This window comes from Protopterus annectens, chromosome 17.part0 (assembly GCF_019279795.1).
Source record: "Protopterus annectens isolate FY-2018-M chromosome 17.part0, PAN1.0, whole genome shotgun sequence".
Lineage (NCBI taxonomy): Eukaryota > Metazoa > Chordata > Ceratodontiformes > Protopteridae > Protopterus > Protopterus annectens.
The window spans coordinates 365,796,259-365,818,112 of NC_056751.1; the positions used below are offsets into that span (position 1 = coordinate 365,796,259).

Below are 21,854 nucleotides of genomic sequence, written 5' to 3' on the forward strand. Positions count from 1 at the left end.
GTAGTATGATTATTCTATGTAGATGATTATTTGGTTCTGGGATTCTGTTGTGTGGTGAGGACATTGTTTTAGGTGTTTTTCAGTGTCTAGTTGATTTGATGTGCTGAATGAGGAGACTGTTTGCATTAATATCTGAGTTGGTGGTCTTTATTGCAAGCTTACAGAAAAAGGGTGGTGGATTTGTGTAAAGTATATATTTAGTAAAGAATGTGGATTATAATTAAGACGAGGAGCAAGTATTATTGATTAGGCATGGAGTGGATGAAGTAAATGGAAGGAAGGTGAGTGGCTGCAGAATTGGAGGAGGGAGGGGAGTGAAGAGGGTCATACCTCCTGTGTTAACCAGCATCTTAGTTTTCACATGTGCATTTTGAAGTAGTAGAAACCACTTAGAGTAAAAGGCTCAATCCAGGTAAGAAAATTTCCTTTGCATCCCTTCATGTATGTCATACTTAAATTCAAGGGTCGGGAACAAGTGAATACTAAGTGAACATTAGTATATTGTAGTTAAAAGTTTAAATAAAATAGAGGTTATCAGAGGGGCAAAGGTTTATGTAACAAAAATGTGCATTTTATCGTCAGTTTTTCATCTGTTTCCTCTTAAGGCACTGCACTACAAATCAAGGAAGAATCTGGAGATCTTCAGCCTTCACATTTATCAGAGGTTGGCACAACTTATTCAAGCATCTTGTAAACATAAGGATATGAAGCCTGTCTTAAAAAATTCCTTTGGAGTCTCAGTCAAGGTGATGCTGCTGAAATGTGCAGTTAAACGGGTACTTTTTACAGTAACCAAGTCATACCTACTTCAGACCCTACCCAAGGTTGTCTTGGATGTAAAAAGAGGTAGTTTGGTGATAGAGAAGGTACTGTTATAACACTTTTGTGGACTTACAAGTATCAGCCTTAAAAAGACCACGTCTGTGATCTTGTTCGTTTTACATTTGTTGACCGGGAATGTACGGCTGAGCTGTTGAGCTTTTTCAGAGGAGGCCCAGAGAGAAAAGCTCCAAAAATATATAATGCTGTAAAAATAGCAATACAGATATATTTCAATAAAAATAGCAATAGAGAATTTTGGTAGTTAAAATATGTAAGCTGCATGCATGTATATTGTTGACAGATAAAATAGTGTTATAAACAAAAAGGCGAATGTTAAAAAAAGTAGAATAAGTTGTATGTTTTGGTTTAAAAAGAGAGTTGAGTAAATAAAAGGTTTTGTATTTCAAGGTTTTGTCTTCAGTATGTCTGTCAAATATGAGGTACTGGCAGAGGAGGTAACTAACTGCAGAGTATCAGCAATAGTGAATTATCCTGGGTGTGGGTGATCAGTGTTTATAGAAAGTTAAACTGACTCAAAGGGAGTCTTCCCTGATAATGAAGCAGATACAAGATTTGGCGACTCTGTGAAAGAGGAGCCCTTCTGTGTACACTCATCTCTAAGAGGTTGCTTTTTACTCCATTCAGCAGTACACATCTGATCATAATGATTTCTTATTGCAAGCATATAATGTACAGTATGTGTATATAGAGATGAGTGTGTCTGTAGATTAAATATACAATATATATTTTTTATATATGTGTAGTGGTTTGTGTTTATATATCTGTGTGTATGTGTGTGTGTGTGTATATATATATATATATATATATATATATATATATGTGTGTGTATATATATATATATATATATATATATATATATGTATATATATATGTATATATATATATATATATGTGTGTGTGTGTGTGTGTGTCCGTATCTATATTAAAAAAAAAAAAAAAAGGTGTTTATGTAAAATATTTGTGTAGGAAGTGTAGATTACATTCAGAACAGCAGCTACTAAATTTTTTCATTAAAACCATCATAGATAATGACAGGAAAACAATATCTATGCAAGTAAGGATTCTTTGTACATATTTGTTTGGTGCAGAATCATGCAGTTTACAGTGAAGAATAGAGGTAGTTGAGGTGTAACATGAGAGGAATTACATTGAGAGGAAATGTTTTTGTTCATTGTGATGTCTTGCATCCTGGTATTTGCATTTGTTTTTATTAGATGCTGTATACCTAAACTTGAGAGTAGAGTGTATTCCCAGTAAGATTGTGAGGGAGAGACTGCCACAGTTTGGCAGCAAATATAGAGAAGTTGTAGTCTGGTGGCTACCTGTAGCTTGGTTTCTGAAGGTTTTGGTTGGTGTGATGGAGACGAGTTTCAAGTACACTCAACTATGTATGAATAGCGAGATATATTCTATTACGTCATAGAAAATATTTCCATTGAAATAAAATAATGGACCAACCCATCTTCTTCTTTCGGCTGCTCCCGTTAGGGGTCGCCACAGCAGATCAACTGTTTCCACTTCTTCCTGTCCTCTGCATCTTGCTGTGTCACGCCAACCACCTGCATGTCCTCTTTCACCACATCCATAAACATTATCTTAGGCCTCCCTCTTTTCCTGTTACCTGGCAGCTTCATCTTTAGCATATTTTTCCCCAATATACTCTGTATCCCTCCTCAGCACATGTCCAAACCAATGTAATCTTGCCTCTCTGGCTTTGTCTCCAAACCTTCCAACCTGGGCTGACCCTCTAATATACTTATTCCTAATCCTGTCCATCCTCGTCGCACCCAGTGCAAATCTTAACATCTTCAGCTCTGCCACATCAAGCTCTGACTCCTGCCTTTTTGTCAATGCCACTGTCTCCAATCCATATAACATAGCTGGTCTCACTACCCTCTTGTAGACCTTCCCTTTCATTCTTACTGGTACTTGTCTGTCACAAATCACTCCTGACACTCTTCTCCACCCACTCCATCCTGCTTGTACTCTCTTCTTCACCTCTCTTCCACACTCACCATTACTCTGAACTGTTGATCCCAAGTACTTAAACTCATCCACCTTCGCCACCTCTACTCCCTGCAATCCTCACCATTCTTCTATCTTCCCTCTCATTCTCGCACACGTGTTCTGTCTTAGTCCTGCTGACCTTCATTCCTCTTCTCTCTAGAGCACATCTCAACCTCTCCAGGGTCTCCTCCACCTGTTCCTACTCTCACTACAGATCACAATGTCATCTGCAAACATCATAGTCCATGGGGACTCCTGTCTGATCTCGACTGTCCATCACCATTGCAAATAAGAAAGGGCTCACAGCTGATCCTTGATGTAATCCCACCTCCACCTTAAATGCATCCGTCACTCCCACCGCAGACCTCACCGCTTTCACACTACCCTCGTACATATCCTGTACCACTCTTACATACTTCTCTGACACTCCCAACTTCCTCATACAATACCACAACTCCGCTCTAGGCACCCTGTCATATGCTTTCTCTCAATCCACAAAGACACAATGCAACTCCTCCTGACATTCTCTGTACTTCTCCATCAACACTGTCAGAGCAAACATCGCATCTGTAGTGGACCAACCCATCAAAAGCGCTATTTAAATGAAATTCATTTAACTGAAACCTCTGTCCATCACAATGTTAGCAGTTTAAAAGAAGGTTTTGTACCACAAACACTTGTCCTCTTAAAAACATAATCTTTGTGAAGTTTTCCGGATAAGTCCTAAAATCAAGCAGCAGCCACAAATTGGTACACCTCCACTACCTCCACAGAATTTGAGCATCCAGCAAACTGCCTACCTCTGAATACAAGCATGGCCAACTACATGTGGTATGTGTACACTGATCATTTAAGAAATCAACTAAATGGGTGCAGCATCATTTCATGTGTTATGTACGTGTGAAATATATTCATTTATATATATATATATATATATATATATATATATATATATATATACACACACACACACACACACACACACACACACCCATAAGTACATACACACGCACATTTATGCATAGCTTTGTATCTAGTGTGTCCCTGTTTGTGTACATAGTCTGTGTGTCTTCATATGGGAATGTTCCAAATACATCTGAAATTAGAATTTTTGTTATAAATGGGTACTTGTGTGTGCATCTATGCTTATATTTGTGTGTGTATAATCCTCCCTTCTTGCTAACTTGCTCTCTATAATTTAGCCCTTTTTTTACAGCCTTGAGTTCCATAGGTTGCTTTGCTGATGTTTAAGATCTGTACTACCTGGATTTTTTTAAACAGACTGACTAGTTGTTGTTGTGTCTTTCGGCTTTTCCCGGTTAGGGGTCGCCACAGCGGAGCTCCAGTCTGCTAATGATTGGCAGTAGATTTTTACGTGCCGAGTTGCCGGCCCTGACACACAACCTTCAACGAAGGTACACCCATTCACGCATGTCTCCACACAGAAGACGCTGTAGCTGAGAATTGAACAGGACAACGTCTTACTGTGAGGCGACAACGCTACCACAGCACCACCACTGCAGTAAACAGACAGACTAGTATAGCCCCTAATTTTTGAGTGAACCAGTCTTAATACAGATTTCTTCACATGGACTAAATTGTGTATGGTTGTTTTCTACTTTCTCACACAGTAGATAACTTTTAAACATGCCTTATGTACTTAAAAGATGATGTTTCTTGAGTTATATTTTATTAGGCTTTGCATTCATCTTTCATCAATCTGCACTTTACAAAACATACATTGCTACTTTTTGGAATGATTTTGCTAGTAGTATTCTGACTCCTTTAAATAGTCTCGGGAGCATGTTCTGTTGATAGTTTATTGCTGCAGTGACCCTCCCTGAAAAATAGTACAGTTGTAAGTTACTTAATTTGACAGCAGTGCTCTGAGGAAGCCATCAAGATATGCTAAGCCATCAAGATATGCTCCCACCTTCACCTTTTGCTGTTTTTTTTTGTAAATATAAACTTTTGTCTTGCATTTTTCTGACACCCCAAGACATCACTGATTGTACTATTAAATTATAGTTCAATTAACCAGTGTCCTTTTTATTAGAATTATATCATTGGATGTTTTCTATACACACAGAAATGTACTTGTGTGAATTTTTTTTGGTGATGCTATGTCACATTTATTTTTATGGATAATAAAATATTTGTTTAAAGGTCTGTGGTAATGGGTGTGTACAATTATGCACTAAAACTTACCAGTGCAATTAGCTTTGCTTATATGCCTACCCATACCTCTCAACTGTACAGATTTTCACACAATGTCCAGATTTTTGCCTCATATTTTTGTCTGTTTCTCATAAATTTGTGGTTTTATGCCACATCACTGGTAAATCATTGAGGGTTGAAGTCAGAGAAATGACAGACATTTGAGTTTCAGGCTTCATACCCTTCAGAAAATTCATGCTAATGCAAAACCTGTTATTCTGTCAACTTTCTAAGTTTGTAAGAGCAGTATTTAAAAGGTGTCCCAGAGCTTGTGAGGTATGTGCCTACCAGAAACAAATGTCTGCTGAGAATGTAAGCTTGAAGACCTCCGCAGGGAAAAATGGAATGATGTTGGGTGTATTAGGGAGTCTCACATAACCTGTGTCTGTATGTAAGCTGAGATGGAACAAAACTTCCACATACAAAATGTGCCACTGCTTGAAGAGCTTCTAAGGAAATCTGGACGGACAGGGATGGTGAACACCAACATCTTTTTACTCTCCTAATGTTCTCTACTCAAGTATGTGGTAATTTTAAAAACCTTACAGAATTGTATGTTTTATTATCTGAAGTATATTTGAGTAAGTGATCATTTTAAGAACGTGCATTGCTGTTGAGCATTATCTGCTAGAAGACTTAAACTGAGACTCCAGGGATCATGTTTTCCCCCTTTTGCAGGAAAAGTTTTACTCTTGGATTTGGTTTATTTATAGCGATAGTCTGCTGTAACAGTCACATTCCTCTTGGCCTGTTGTCAGTGGTGAGAAATATTTACGTTTCACAGGCACACTTTCATTATTGTTAGGACTGCATTATAACAGGTAACTCCAGTAAATTTTTTGACTGTTGTATTTTTAACTGTTTAATGTGGAATCCTCATTTGATATATATTATGTTTCAGTCAAAATGTACGTTGGCAGTTTGGATGTTGAATTTATTGTTTGTTGATGTTTCAGGACTGTCGTTCCATAAAAGCCAGAGGACGAAAGAAGGTGCCTGGAAAAATATGGAACCAAGTCAAATTTTAAATCAGGTGCTGTTTAACGAGCCTGCTCCAACCAATTATATGATTCCTCATCCTATGTTTCCTGATCTAGATTCTTCTCAGGTTGGTTACCTTGGCCAGACATGAATCAAGAGTGCTTCAAAAGATCATCATACTCGTAACTTCTCATTAATTATGTTTATTATTTTCATTTAGTTATGTAGTGTCATCTTAAAAATATAACTTTCGTTGCATAACAAAGGCCATATTGGTAGTGCTGTGTTTCCAAGAAGAGCTCCCCACATGTTTGCATTAATATAGACACATTTTACATTTCAGTTTTCACCAGTGAACAGAAAAGTGAAATGTGAAGGATTTTTATTTGACTAAAGAGTATTTTTAATGCAAAACTTGTTTCTGGAGTTGTTTTAGGTGGTGCAAGCCTAAAACAGGTACCAGAATACATTTTTAGAAAAAAAGCCATTAAACTGAATGCATCCCACATGTGGTGCACTTACATGGTAGTGCAGGTGTAGGATTCACAGAATATAAACAGCTGTGCTGTTGAGCTTTGACCAAGTTCTTTCCAGGCTGTGAACAAGGTCTAATTGAACTCTTGATTAGAAAGTTTTCTAAGTAATTATTTTGACAGTTTGGTAACTTTGCTTCTCTTTGAAGTTGATGCCGGTCATCTTCCTCGTTTTAATGGGTGTTCTTCATAGTATGAGCTACAGTTTGGATGCAGCCATTAGGTACTGCACTAGTAAACTCACTTTACTATTTTTATTGACCATAGCAATGCAAACTTTGCAACACTTTGTTGCACATTAAAATTATCCCATTGCAGTTTAGTTATATCTTCATCGGCTAGCCATTTCATGTTAATTACATGCGGCCTTGTTTAATGGAAATGCATTGCTAACATCAGGAATTTAACACTTTTAAGACAGTCAGACTATTGGGTCAAGACTCCCAACATTGCTTTGAAAAAAAAAATGCAGTGTTTTAAGCATCCTTTTTTTGTACAAAGTTTGGCAGTCCGAGAGATAATTATTAGTGGTACGCAAGGGACATAACTCCTGTGTACACACATTTGCAGGTTTCGTCAGAGTGCCATTTTTTTCAGTCATTCTCAATCAGGTAATCAGTTGAACAATGCAAGGATAACCAGTATATAACACACATCCCTTTATTACGTGCATTTTCATATACTGTAATTTTTTAATTCCGTTCAGTTTTGACAAATGTTTTAAACTAATGTACGGAGTTTATCTGCCTTTGCAAGGCTGTTTTTATACAGAACTACTAAATCTTGAAGTGCTTTGCATCAGCAAAAGCCCATGGAAAGATTACTGTTGATCATGCCCTAATGTCCATAACAATCCATTTTCATGGAAGCATTTGAAGATTTAGCCTGCTAACAAAGTAGCTGGCCCTATTGTCGTATTGCAGTAAGCCGTATTTGTTGATATTTAATTTCCAGGGGCTTTTTCTTGGGTGTTCAAAATGGTGCTTTGGTTCACAGTACATCACCCAAGGATTTTCCTCAGTCTTTTAGGTTCCACTTGACTGTGCACTGAATGACTGACTTCAGCAGGATGGTGGTTTTGGATTTTCTGGATGGTGTAGCAACAGTGTCTCTACTGAATGCCATTGATGCAGGCTATAAAATGTTTGGAATAGCCATAATTTGTGTACCACCCACCATGCACTGGACAAACTATAAACTGTCACCTTTCTTCAGGTGATGTCCTTCTTGGTACTGCACAGATCATCTCTACCATGACCAATAACTGAATTCAGAAGGCCAAAAATGAATCTTCTCCAACTCAAAATTAATTTTCTATTTAAATTATTGAGACAAGAAAAGTAATTTTGCTGATTTGGACATCTGCATCTGATTATGCTGTTTTGTGATACAGGAGATGTCCAGGTCAGTCAGATATTTAGCCTTGACATCGTAGATCTTTTTGAGATCACAGATATTGAGTGCATTTCTGAATGGCCATGGGTCCCCAGGCCATACAGCAGAAGCAGGTTAGAAGGGAATCATTGCAGCATGCTTTAATTGCGCACAGGCTTGCCTTTAGTCTTGTGCTGAAATCGGTTCATAGGTTGGTACTAGGCTATCAGCCCTAGGGGCCTATACAAGCCTAGCCATAACAATTCCCTGGTTATTTCTTCCCACACTATTTACTTCCCTGGACCCCTGTCTAGCAGGGCGACTGACGTGATCCCCAGGGTGAATTTCCTTTCTCCCATCCAATCATCAAGGTTCCTTTTGAAGAGGGCCAAAGAGATGCTCTGCTTGACATGTATGGGCAAGTCTATTCCAGAGTCTGGGGAGTCTCTGGGTCAGGAACCTATCCCTCCAGCATGTTTTGTTTATTGTGATGACAAGGTTTAGATCCCTGGAGCGTGTGGCTCTGTGGGATTGGGATTTCTTTAAGTGTAGCATGTCCAACAGCTCTGGGTTTGACATGGCCTTGTATGTTAAGCAGAGATTGCCTCGGAAAATTATTCTGATTTGTTGCTGCTTTACTGTGTAGGTTAACCCAATGTGATAGCTAGAGACTCCTACATTAATTCAACAAACCTTAGTTACTCTTTAGTAGTAAATCCTCGTTTTTCTAGAAGAAAAAGGCAAACAAAAGCTGTTTTGTCAAAAATTCTTCTAGTCTGTGTACAAGTGCTTATAACGATCTTCAAAAGTTACAAAGTTTTAGTACAAGTTAACCTTTAAATACATTTTGGTAGTTGGGTGGTTAGCTGGGGGATGCCAGAGCTCAAGTGGTTGGCTGAAACAGATCATCATATCTAGGGGGCCTGTTGGTTGGATTTCTCTAGCCTTCATTTGCATATGAGCCCTTGGCTGTCCAGTCCCACTGCCTTTACCCTTACAGATCTATTTATCTTGAAATCAAAAGCTAAATATTTCCATTTCAGTGAAAAAGAAAATATTGGAAATAAAACTGGCATGATATTTGTTACCACAGTGCAGTTTATTATTTTCTGCTTAATTCATATTAGCCTTTGTTTGTTTACACCAGTCGTAAGTAGTTTATTCAGATAATTTTCTAAAAAGCACTTTTGCTTAAGCATCTTCTGCCCCATCGAAAAAGCAATTAACCATTCCACTTTTATGGGGCTCAAACCTTTATGTAGTTTTTTCTGATATAAAAACCCGCCTAACCAAAAAGTTCAGAGTTTAAACTTATTGGGTAGTAAATCTGCTCATACCTGCTTTAATGGGGCTTGTGTACATAGTGAATTACCAATATTGGGTTTCACCTGAAAAACGTCCTAGTTATATAAAGTCAAGAAGACATCTCTTGTAAAAGCATCCTTCAGATGTACTATCTGCATTTGTATTTTCAACGTAGTGCATGCTTTTGTGGAGTTTGAGTATCCAGATCTTTTTTCAGTATGTACTAATTGAACCTCACTATTTCAGTTGTAAAATCTGTTCTACAGGCATTTACATTTTACTATTGGGACATTGTAAGATCCATTATTGAAACGCAGAGTTTACTAGTCTACCTTTTGGTAGAACTAGCTCCTCTGGACCTGGAGGAGAGGGGAAGTCCCTGGTATTAAAACTGGACAAGGGCTTCCACAGTAAGGAAATCCCATGATGATGATCCTGCAACAGTGAAGGCACTCTTAACATCTGTGTTTATGTTAAGTAGATACAACTGTACTTGCCTCGTATATGAGGTCAAATGAACTAAATATTTGTCAAATAAGTAAGACACGGCTTGATAGATTCATATCCCAGCATATCTCCCACTTCTGGAATAAACTTGTGTCAAGCAGAGTAGCACCCTTGTCACTTTCAAGGTAAAGCTAGATGATTGGATGGACAGTCCCAAATTCCCCACAGGTTTCTCTTGTACTACCTTGCTTGAGGCTGGATGGATCTTTTGAATATGGGTTATTCTCTAGGCTTGTGATGGTTTTCAGACTGATTGCTTAGTACTAACCTAGGATAAATAAATAGGCTAAATACTAGCCAGACTTGGAATATCACTGTCTTCCATAGAACATGCCTTATGTCTCCTTACACCCAAAAGTTTGGATGCTTCCCCCCAGATGTTTGTAAAATTACTGACTGTATACAACTCGAGCTTCAGCTACTCGCCTACCTAGAAAAAGGACTGCATGCGGATGCTTCAGCCATGCTCCCATAACTTAAACCATTCCATCAGTTGATCCAGCCATTCCCTTTTTACATTAACCGTATATGCCTTTGTTAGCACTCCTCTCACAAGTCTTCAGAACTTTTAGCTCTCTCCAGTTAACTGTTCTGTACTCAACCCTCTGTCCAGATGAATTTTCCTAGTTAATTGCTACCCAAGCCTTACCTGTTACTACATCACTCTCCTTCCCTATTTCCTTTTCTTATGTATATTATGAATTCTTATAAGGTGTAAGCTTATCCTTCCTATTGATTACTGTGTGTTACTACTTCTCTCCATATTTTTTGAGTAATGCTGTCCTTTATATATGTTACCGTCACTGCATGCTTATGTACCATGATTATGCTATTGTTTTGTTTTCTACTGTACTGCTGTCTTCTCTGTTGGAACTCCAAGACTATGACTGAAATAGATCCTTGATAAGCCCACTGCCCTGGTCAACTTGCATGCATACATAAGTAAAACTCAGCTTTTTGGAAAGTGCAACTTATCACAAATGTCAGAAATTTAAGAGTGAGCTGAACAAATTTAATCTCATTTAAGGCAGCCATTTCAGGAAGCACCACAGCTGCTTAGATAAAGGCCACATTACAAACTGTTGGCAATGGTAGGGGCTTACATGCACAGAGGCTAATAGAAAGGCTAAAAGTGCACATCTGGTAAATTACTTCTAGTAGCCAACATGCATTTTTTTCTCCTTTCTGTGGTTCAGATGGGTTATTAGCGTTGATCTAATTCATAATTCAGTTAAATCATTGAGATTGCAAGAAGTGCAGCAGGGAAAGCAGTAGCCTTTTTGCTAGAAACCCCCTCCCACCAGTAAACAGCTCCTTTGCATTCGGAGTGGTACCTCTCAGATCCTTTCACCCCATCTTGATGCTGCATATCATTTTGAGTGACTTAATTTGGGTAGTGTGAAAGTTGTACGGTATGACAGTGGTAGTCATGTTATGCAGTATAAAGGATCAAAGGCACTTGGACTCCATGTCCTTCCCTTGCTTGTTGACATAGTCGGACATATTCTCCTCAGGGTTAGTGACCTTCTTAATGGTGGCAGGTATCACTGCTTTCAGGATCCCTCAGTGATGCAGTTTTCATTACCATAGCCTTACAGTGTTGCAAAACAAAAGCCTACTGCTGAAAAATAGTTCCAGACAAGGCTTGCCCTTGCAGGTTACCTCATCCCAGCAACTGGCAGAACTTGGCCCTTTTTGGTGTTTCGTCATTTTCAGCCTAATAGAAATGAGCCATCTCCCGGAAGGTCTACACTCTGAGATCATGAAATCAACCTCCATGGGAGCTGACCCTGGCCCCCTTGCGCAAGGAGAGGCATTGCACACATTCCACTAGAGATATTTTTTTGATCTCCCTACTCATCTGTCCTCCCACTAGTTACTAATTTTTTGCTGCTACAGAACAACCATTATTGTTTGCTCTCCAGGCTCTTGTCAGTAAAACTACTATCAGTCTGGGGTTTTGGATACTTATTGCTTTAAGTGGGAAATGTGTTTGTAGTGGTCATAAAGTTGCTTTTACAAGAGAAGCTAGTTAGGAAGTGGTCCTGCATCAGTTGAACGTTACACTTAATGCAGCCTAAACCACCTCTGCGACCTTTGTTTTGTGTACTGCTCTCATTGTTTGCTGGTTAGCAAATTGAAATTAATAAGAACTTTTACTTCCGTCACATTTGCTTTATTGTACTTCTAGTCTGTTCTATTGAAATGTTGTTTATACTGTTGTATTTTCAAATGTAGATGTCAGTTATGCATTACATCCTTCCTTAAGGCTTCATGCAGCTTATAGATATTTTTCCTTAGATCATTTTTGTTGTATCCCAATACTTATGAGCTAGCCTGTTTTTCTTGTATGAATAGTATAAGGTTATTGTACTACCGTTGTTATACGCTTTTAGATACAATGTCAAGGAACTTGCATTTGAACTCCTTTTGTAATTGTCATATGTACAAATGTATAATTATATAATCTTCCTTGGAGCTTTTCTCCCCGGGTCTCTGCTGAAAACAGGCTTCTGACCAGGTGTGATAATACCCGGTTATCAAATATAAATAAATAAATTAAAAATATCTGGCTGGGGTACCAAAGTCAAAAAACGTTCTTGATGTGCCACGTCTGGAATTAAGGTCCACAGGTGCATGAGATACACAAGTAGGGGTTATCTGTGTGGGCGCTCATCTTACAGCCAGTCCAAACATTAATGTCTGCCTTTTTACCAAGTTGTATACGACTGTTGAGGCTTAGTTAAATAAGTACCCCCCATTGAGAAACCCTTTTACTGTATCCTACAAGTCGGCCGCTGCAGTGGAGTAGAAGGAAAAAGCTCTTTGACTGGGATTCATTTAGCAGCTCATATGACTTGCAGAGCAGCAGAGGGATGAGCATTTCTATCCTGGCAGTGGGGGGGGGGGGGTCCTGTAGTTGTCTCTGGAGGAGGTTGGTTCCAAACAGAGGAGATGAAGGTGGGTCTGGCTTGATGCAGCTTATAGCTATCTTTCCTTGGATCACTTTTGCAGTATTACAGTACTTATAGGTTAGCCTTCAAGGATTAACCTCATTTTTGGCTGGGGTACCAAAGCCAAAAAACTTTCTTGATGCTCCATATGTCTGGCATATGACCTCGGTCTGCAGGTGTATGAGGTACATAAGCAGATGTGTGGGGTGGGGGAGGGCTGTCTTGCAGCTAGTGTGAATGCTAACAGCTGCCTTTTTACCATGTTGTGCATCACTGCCGAGGCTTAGTCGAATAAGAACCATACTGGGGACCCCTTTTTCTTGTATCCTATCAGTCAGCCGCTCCAGTGGAGTAGAAGGAAAAAGCTCTTTGACCAGTATTCATTTAGCAGCTCGAATGACTTAGAGTAACAAAGAGAAATGGGCATGTCCCAGAGGCCGGGGAGGGTATCCTGTGGCTGTCTCCGGAGGAGGTGGGGTCCAGACCAAAGAGGGGAAGGTGGATCTAGCCATGCTACTGTGGAGGCAGGTTGATACGCCCACCTCCTCTGATGCAGCCATATCAACACAAGGCGGAAGAGTGTATAGGGCATGCAAAGAAAAGAAAAACTTAGACTGCTGCAAAGGTGGCTGAACCCTCTTGATGCTTTTAAGATCCACAACTGGCCCCTGCAGTACTGAACTCTTGGGGGGTAGGAGATGAGCTGCTAGATCCAATGTGGGTCACTGGCGAGCCATTTGTTCATGTCAACTAAGAGAGGGAAATGCGACTGTGGAAGGCAGATTTCTTAAATACCACCACTCTTTTTTTGTTTTGCTTAGGCACAGAATATGGTTATCGTAATTGTAAAAATACCAGTTTTTTTCTTAAAACCCTTCGTATGAGGCCTTAATGCTTATCTGAAGACCCATCATCTCAAGAGCCTTGTATTTTCCAAGGTAGTGCAACCCTCAGACTCTGATTTAAAAAAAAATAAAGGATATTCATGCTGCCAGGTCTGACTTGGATGTACCAGCTGATCTGCAACAAGAATCCATAGTACTTCTGAGCTCAAGGGGAGTGCCTGTTACATTAACCCCTTGGAAGGGCCACTATGGTATCTCTTGACCTCACATCCAATTGCTCTGAATCTTGATCTGCCACTAGAGGGGAAGGCAAGGGCACTGTTGATTATCCCTGAGGGATCAAAGGGCATACCTCCTAGCTTTATATTAGAAGAGGTACTAAAGACCAACAAGGTTCTGTACCACTGCATTTCGTTTGACTAGATGTCCTGGTGAAGAATAAACAAACTACTAAACATGTTTCTCCTCAGCGATCATCTTGGGGAAGGAATGGATTTTCTTACTTGTCTTCTCTTCGTGGCTTATATAAGGCATTTCTATACTTGAAGCTGCCTCCTTTTCTTTCTTCCCAATCTCCTCCCCTTCGCCTTTGAAGAGGCAGCATGAATCTCTGTCAGAAGAGGAGGAATCTGATTCAGATAAGCACCGTCTGGCCTATTCCTCACAAATTCCATCTCCTGTACAGTTAGCCTGAGATGGGAAAATACAGTATAGCCCGATTCCCTATTAGAAGTAATTTCCTTTGGGGAAACTATTTCCAGAAAGAAACAGCATTTTAAGTGGGACATATAACAGGTCTTAGACCTATAGAAAAGGTGCTATGAGTTACTGAAAGTTGGGCCCCTTAAACCCTCTGTTGTACCCCTTGTACTGGAAGCCTTTTTGGATGCATTTGCTTTAACTTCTGCTAATACAGACTCTGTCCCCTGCACTTATGAAACTGACTGATTTTATAAAGTGCCAGAGAACATGAAATTCTTGTAAAAGAATCATTTTGTCCTTCTCCACTGATAAACCCAGTAAACTACTACTTGCGTCCAGTGCACTGCCATCTGATAGGCAGTAGGGCAATGACGTAGTTTTCAGAGCCCTCAATTACAAACGTAAATACCATGTCTTTCAGCTGGAGGAAGAAGTTTCTATCTACCTTTACCATTTCATTTGATTCTAGAGGTTCTTCTGAAGATACAAAAGGGACAATCCAAAAATCTTTAACTCCCTTTTGTCCCAGGCAGCATTGGGTTCCCCCTTCTATTTTATCTGGCCAGGGGCAATCACTTGTTAACCCACAAAGTGGACTTGTGCAGAACAAGGACTCTGATTCACCCCAGCTTTTAGGCTCACAACATCAGTCTCTCTGGGTGATAGGGTTTTAACTCCTAAAGGCACCACTTCTCAGAGGATGTGCTCTGGGTGCTCCAGGAGATGAGAAAGCCTACTATTAGAAAATATTGCATATCCAAGTGGAAAAGATTTGCCATATGGTGTCACAAAAAGAATGAGAACCCATTTTTGATGGGTATCCATATTATTCTGTCATACATGCACGAGCTACTAAAAAAGTGGTCTGCTCCTGCATCAAAGTCCATCTTACTCTCTCTCCTTTGAACCAGCATCTTCAGCCTCTGTAAAATTCTGTACATGGAGGACCGTTTTATGATAGCTCTTTCCTCTACTGAAGAGTCTCAGAGTTTTGTAAGCTTTTATGGCAACTCTCACCTTCCTCATCTTTCATAAGGCTAGGATTGCTCCAAGAGTTGATCCATCCTTTCTGTCTGAAGTGGTAAATGGATTCATATGCAAGTACTAGGATAGCTGCCTTGCTGGCCCTTTTTGTGCTGGATTTAACCTATCTCATTTGGTTAGAAATTGGCCTTACCCGTCCCATGGTCGATAATTATAGTACCTAATGAGAATAACTGAGATCATACCATAGATAATTAGAGGGGGCTCCTGCATTGGATAAACCATTTCAGAGCTGCCTGTGTCCATTAATCATACTGGGGCAGTCCTGGGGTAATTTCTGTTTTTCATCCATAGATCCAGGTTGCGCCCGAGTATGGATAGTGATGAATTTTGTTTGTGGATGGGGAGTCTGTTCCAGAGCAGTGGTAACGTGTGTGAGATAAACCCTTCCCTCCAAGTCTTTCTGTTGATGTTGCCAAAGTGGTTTAGATCCCTAGACAGAATATTCTTGATGCCATTGGGCTTGCTGATGTGCAATAAATCCATCGGCACTGAGCCAGAAGATGCCTTGTGTGCCAGACACAGGTCACCTCTTTGCAATCTGTAAGATACTGGGTATAGTGACAGAGCTGTGAGTTAGTCCATGTAAGATAAGTTGTTTAGGCCTTGTATCCTTTTAGTAATGTATTGCTGTGGGTCTTGCATTTGTTGCATATGTTTGGGCAAGTACATGCCAAAGGGGCATTAAAATCGATGACTGGCATAATGAGGGCTGAGTAAAGGAGGACAATGACATCTCTAGATCTAAACACAATCCCTTTGCGTATAAGCTTTGCAATGTAGAAGGATGTTTACACCAGTGGACACATGTTGGTCAAAAGTTAGGTCACTGTCCCCATAAGTTTGCAAATCCTGAACTGGAGAAACTCTTAGGGGTGTATTATCAATGTGGTAGCTTCTTTGGGTAGATCACTTCCCAAAGGACAGTAATTAGTTTTGGTCCATGATTTTTGGTACCAGTTATTCATTATGGACAAACCATATTGCAGGATGGCTAAATCATTTGGAGATTCGGTGACTGCTCCTAGTTTGCAGTCATAAGCAAACTTAGATAGCCACAGACCTTTGGTATTGACTTTTAATTCAGAAAATTAGATGTCACCCAGGAGGGTTTTATCACAGAACCCTGGGGGACTCCAGTGGTGACTTGGTCTCTCTCTGGAGCTAACTTTCCCCATATTTTGATTTCCTGCATCTTCTGTGTATGAGCCACTTGACAATCCAATGGGTGACATAGGGGTTTATTCCCAGTTTATTTAGCTCTTCTACTGTGCGCGAGTGAGGATTTGCCAAAAGCTTTGGCCAGGTGTAGGTATACTGTGTGTACCATTTTGGCTTTATCCATTTTCAAAAAAATTCACCAGGTTGAGTAAGCGTGAGCTGCCCTTGAATACAAACTGAGATGGGTCCAGTGTTTGGAGGATCCTTATGTCGTAATTAGTTCCATGATAAATGTTTCCATGGCTTTGCGTACTGCAGAAGGTTCTCCCTTATGCAGGGGAATGACTGTAGTTGTTCTCTGTTCTCTTGGTGCAAAACCTGTATGGTGGCTGAGATTGAATTGTGTTAGGGATGTGGCTAAATTGTGCTTCATTATTTAAGATGCAGTCAGGGATATTGTTAGGCTCCAATAATGGAATATTTTTAGCTTTTGATGGCACTTCTAGGACTTGGTCTTGTGTGATAGCTGAAAGCAAGCCAGTTTCATTATTGCCCCCCCCCCCCCTTTGTTGTACTCTGTGGACCAAGATGAGCAGCTTCTTTCCCATAGAGTCTCTCTCTCTCAGGCATGTTTCTGTATCATCTCTTTCATACCTTCACCTGGGTTTTCTTGGGGCTTTATAGCCTGATTATCCTACACTCGTACATCTGCTTATGTACCCTTACACCCACTGACTGAGGTGATACACCAGATGTGTGGAGCATCAAGAAGTTTTTTTAGCTTTGGTACTTCTACCAAACATCTGGTTAACCTTGGCCGGATAACCCATAAATATTGTAGTACCACAACAGTGATCAATAAGACATCTACTCGTAAGTTCTTACACAACATATAATTTTTAATGTGCTACAAATACAGGTGATTGACACCAGCAAACATATATGACTGACTGCATTTATTTGGGTAATGTTCTTGTTGCTGAAGGGTATCCATTACACACTGAGGAAGTTATGTCAAGGGTTCTGTAATGGCTTTGTAGATGTACAACATTTTAAAAAGTAGAAAGCAGTATGTTGCATAGCAGGAATTGCAGTGCAATTAATATTTCTTTGAACTTTCGGTAGTAGCATATTCTGATTGCACACCAAGTCAAGAGTCTTTCAAGTGTTTTGCTTTTGCAAGTTTCGTCTTTTACTCAAGTTGGCAGCAGTGATATTGTCAATGCTACAGATCCTGTGACATTAGTATGTGCTGGAACATACCTCTGTATGGAGATTTAGAAATACTTGGGACATGCGGGTTATAAGATGTGGGTTTAATTTAAATTCATAATGCCAGGACTCTGTTAATCTCTCACATGCTGGCTCTTTCCCAAGTCTTAGGTATTTGTTAAACTTACTGCCCAATTATGCTAAGCATTTTGTGCTTCAGCTATGCTGAAATGCTGAAAGCAAACTACAAGTCTAGATCTAACCATCTTAGAAAGCTAACATTACAGCTGAAAGAGACGTAATCTTAAGGCAGTGTACTATTGATGGGTGATTGTTTTAGGACACAGCTCTCTTTTCATTTAATCCACAGTAAGTGCACGTAGAGATGTACTCTGAATTTTAGAGGAAGGTAGAAAGCCGGAGATTGAGTAAGGCATTTGAGTTGAAGACTGGGAAAGGTATCAGTGTTTAGAGGCTAAAAGCTGAAACATCTTAACATGAGTTGAGGGTGAACCATAAGCATGCAGATATGTTACGGTTGAGTGCATAACTTTGTCACCATCAGCAAGTTTCTTTGCAATGCGTATGTGTATTTTATGCCTGTATTTTTATCTTCAGAACATATCTTTAAATATTTCTGTACATATACCTGTTCATTTGCTAGATTCTCTTTTTTTTTTTTTGTTAAAAATGCTAATTTTTCTATGTATTTTTATAGATTTTTTTTTTAATAGTGTGTCTACCTATGTAGTGAAGGCCCCCCCCCCCAAAGTATCTGCTACCCATGGTAAACATATGCAAATAAGTAAATACCTTGGGTGCAAACTGTAATGCTCACTGTTAACAAGCTGACCAGTGATTTATGATCTCCAAATCATCCTCACACTTGCCATTTACTTCTAATGAAAGGAGAGGTGTAAATGGAGATCAATGTGCCATGAATAATTTAGTATTCTCATTCTAATAATGTCTATGTACGTAATAAACACAGTATGCAGTAATGGATAAAAGACTGAACTCTGTGGCACTCCAGACCAGTGGTGAAGTTTGTAATGTCACTCTGGAAGCATCCAGGTAGTTAATGAAGCAAACCGGTGTAAGATAATAGAGGAAGGGTCACATTGTGAGCATGGGTGCCCAGTTTAGACTGTTGTTGACATTGTTAAATGTCTTTGACATTGAATAGGACTAGTGCAGAAGGGAAACATTGATCATATTTCGTGGATCATTAACTACTGTATGAATTTGGTGCCATCTTAGTAGATCCTGTATAAAAGGTAACTTAAAAGCTCACTGTCCAGCCCATGTGTGTCATCCTTTGAACTGAGCACACCTCTAACGGGTGTACATCTTCAAAGATTTTGAGCTTTCCAAATTCCTTTTTGTTTAGGTCCTTATATGATTTAACTTGCTACAAGACGTGTACCTCCAGCATCTTACTGGTATGATAATTAAGTACTTTAAGTTTTTTAGTAAGCTTTTAAGTTTTTTTTTACTAAGCTTTCACTGCTTAAGCACACATTCAGGACTTTTTTTTTTTCTCTTCAGAATTTTTGCTTCAGGAGGTCACTAATAGCCAGTAAAGTAACTTTCACAGTGCTTCGTAAAGACACCTTGTTCATTTTTCCTCTTTCAGTTCTGGAGAAAGATGTCATGCAGCCTATCAGGCTTCATATTTGTCCCACTGCTTGCATGTAGTAATTTAAGGTTAATGTGTTTGTAGCCATCAGCAGCACATCCTATGATCTTGTACATCATTAACAGTATTGTGGTATGTGAACCTCTTATTGTGTTAAAATAAGTCACATAATCTCCAGATAAGGTATTGATAACAAGATTTGTCAAAACCTTGCACTTCTGTTTTGTATTGTATTGTGCTAACAGAAATTACTGCAAAACGATGTGACACTGAAGTTGTAAGCATCCCATTCTTTGGAAATTCACTTCAACTTCAGTGCCTGTATTCTCGTATATTTTTTATTACTGACTTCACAATCTTCCATATATGCAGTAATTGGCATCAGTGTTTTCTAGAGTGCAGCTGTAGTATATTTTGTAAACCTTAGCAGCAGCACCGAAGGATGTTGCTGAACTGCTGTTTAAACTCCGATTCCCCAAGAATTTCCTCCAGATCAGTTAAAATGTTCAGGTGAGGGCATGCCTCACTGTTTGTAGTTTTGTTGCCAGTCTGCTGCCAATTTGAAAGGAAATAGAGAAGGTGGGAAGCAGGAAAATGTCCTTTTCCTCAGTTAGGGAAGAACTCTGCCATACATGGTGCAGTCCATGGTAGACTTAATTTTTCATGGGGTAGTAGTACAAAGGACAGAATGTTCTCCTGAAAAAAGATGTTATGGTATGAAAGTCAGCTTGAGAAAAACAGCATGGTACTTGTTTGTTTTATTTTTTTTTTCCACATCTGGAAGCTCCTGCATAGTAAGAAAACATATGATATCACTAGTTATAACTTGTTTTCTTAATTTATTTCAAGAAATTCACCACTTAAGCTTTAGTGTCCCTGTGAATTTCTTGAAATTTGTTTCTCAAACACTCAGATTATAAGTGAGTTACTTGATCGTGATTTTTGTGCTTTTTTTTAGTTAAGCTTGTTAGTTCTCCGAATTAAATCATTTACTTCTGTTAGGACATTTTACTTTAATTCAAGGTGCAGGTGTTCACTGTTGTGCCTTCCCTATTAAAAATAAATATTCCACCTGATGGTGGTGGTAGGGGTGGAAGTGCATCTGTAAACAGGTGTTACTTATTCTTTTGCACAACTCTGAACGCATCAGGAGACATTTTACCCTTTACAAACCGGATCCAATGTCTCTTCAGTTAAACTCAACAAATGGGATATCATTTCCAACCTCGGCACTTTTTTTTCAAGCTCTTGGAACTAGATCAGGCTCTTTCCCTACCCATAATCCCCCATTATCCCCTCCAATACTTCAAACCTTATTTGCTGCATGAAAATAACAGATGTGATCTGCGAGGGATCAGCTCTCAGTGACATTTAAGTCAAATTTTTTTCGAATGTATTGGCTATTTCCATTTAGAATTTAGGTACTTGGTAGCTACTATAGTTAACTCTGATGAAGTCCTCCGTTAATTAAGGATGAAAGTGCTTAATAAAATTAATTCTTAGCTGTTCTACTGTGCTTCAATGTTTCAGTCTATTTTTTTGTCATTAGTAGTTATTTAAGGGGATCTCTCACCCTTTCATATTTTTCTAACTAAACACTTCTCCTGTAAAGAGTTCTTGGGGAAGTTTCTTCCCATCCTTTATCCCCTGCCTGCCCAAAATAAATCTTTATAGTTATATATTTTATTACTATTATTATTCTCTTGGTGCTTTGTAATTTCTTGCGGTTTGACACTCAGATATTCCATTTTCTGTGAGTGTGTGCAGTTTGCTTATCTTCTAGTTTTACAAGAGGTCTGGCAAGGCATCTAGTTTTAAAAAATGCAGAACCTGTGAGCACAAGATTCCCCCACAAGACCCATACAATTTGTTTACTGCTTGCGGCAGACCATCTGAACATGGCATGCGGGTCCTGTGCTTACTTTGGAGCTGGCGCTTTGGTTGACTGCATAAATTATTCGTAAGGTGTCCTCTCCATGCCCAAATGAGAGAATAGATTTCTATTACTTCAGCTTCAGTCTGTCCATACTCCGAGTAATTGGAAAAAGCTAAAGTTTCCAAAGCTAAAGGCAGAGGGAGAGAAAAGCAAGGACAAGCAAAAAGCTTGTTCTGGGAAGGTCTCTGGATCAGACTTCCCATTTGGGGCAGTACTGAAGAATCCAAACGTGATTCAACAAGAACAGATCTTAATTCCTCCGCCAGCTTTCAGCTTCTCTCCAGAGCCAGCAAGTCATAGACCCATTCTCCAAGGTGGACATCTGTCTACCAGGTCATCCTTGGTGGTGTCTTTCTACAGGTCCTTTTGGTCAATGGGTAAGCCTTTAGGGTAAAGAGGAAGCTTCTTTGAACTCTGATTCAAATGGGGGCCCATCCAGTACCTCGTCCACCAGGGTCTCCAGGTCTTTCCTGTCAGTTACCCTTTTGGTTTCTCTCTTAACAGTCTGACCTTTGGTCCAAGGTTCTGAGTGACGCCCGTGAGAAAATCTCCTTGGAGCCAAGAGCAACTTCTACCTCTACTCTTGCACAATCA

At 39.5% G+C, this 21,854-nt stretch overlaps 1 protein-coding gene across 4 annotated transcripts in view; it reads left to right on the top strand.

Moving 5' to 3' along the window:
• PHRF1 (PHD and ring finger domains 1) overlaps positions 1-21,854 on the top strand; it is a 1,670,136-nt gene that overhangs the window by 1,192,618 nt on the left and 455,664 nt on the right. For 2 of the 4 annotated variants that reach the window (XM_044059137.1, XM_044059135.1), the window contains exon 10: positions 6,024-6,175. In XM_044059137.1, coding sequence (XP_043915072.1) covers positions 6,024-6,175 — 152 coding nt within the window. The remainder of the gene's footprint in view (positions 1-6,023; positions 6,176-21,854) is intronic. The other 2 variants (XM_044059136.1, XM_044059138.1) reach the window with 1 other exon arrangement.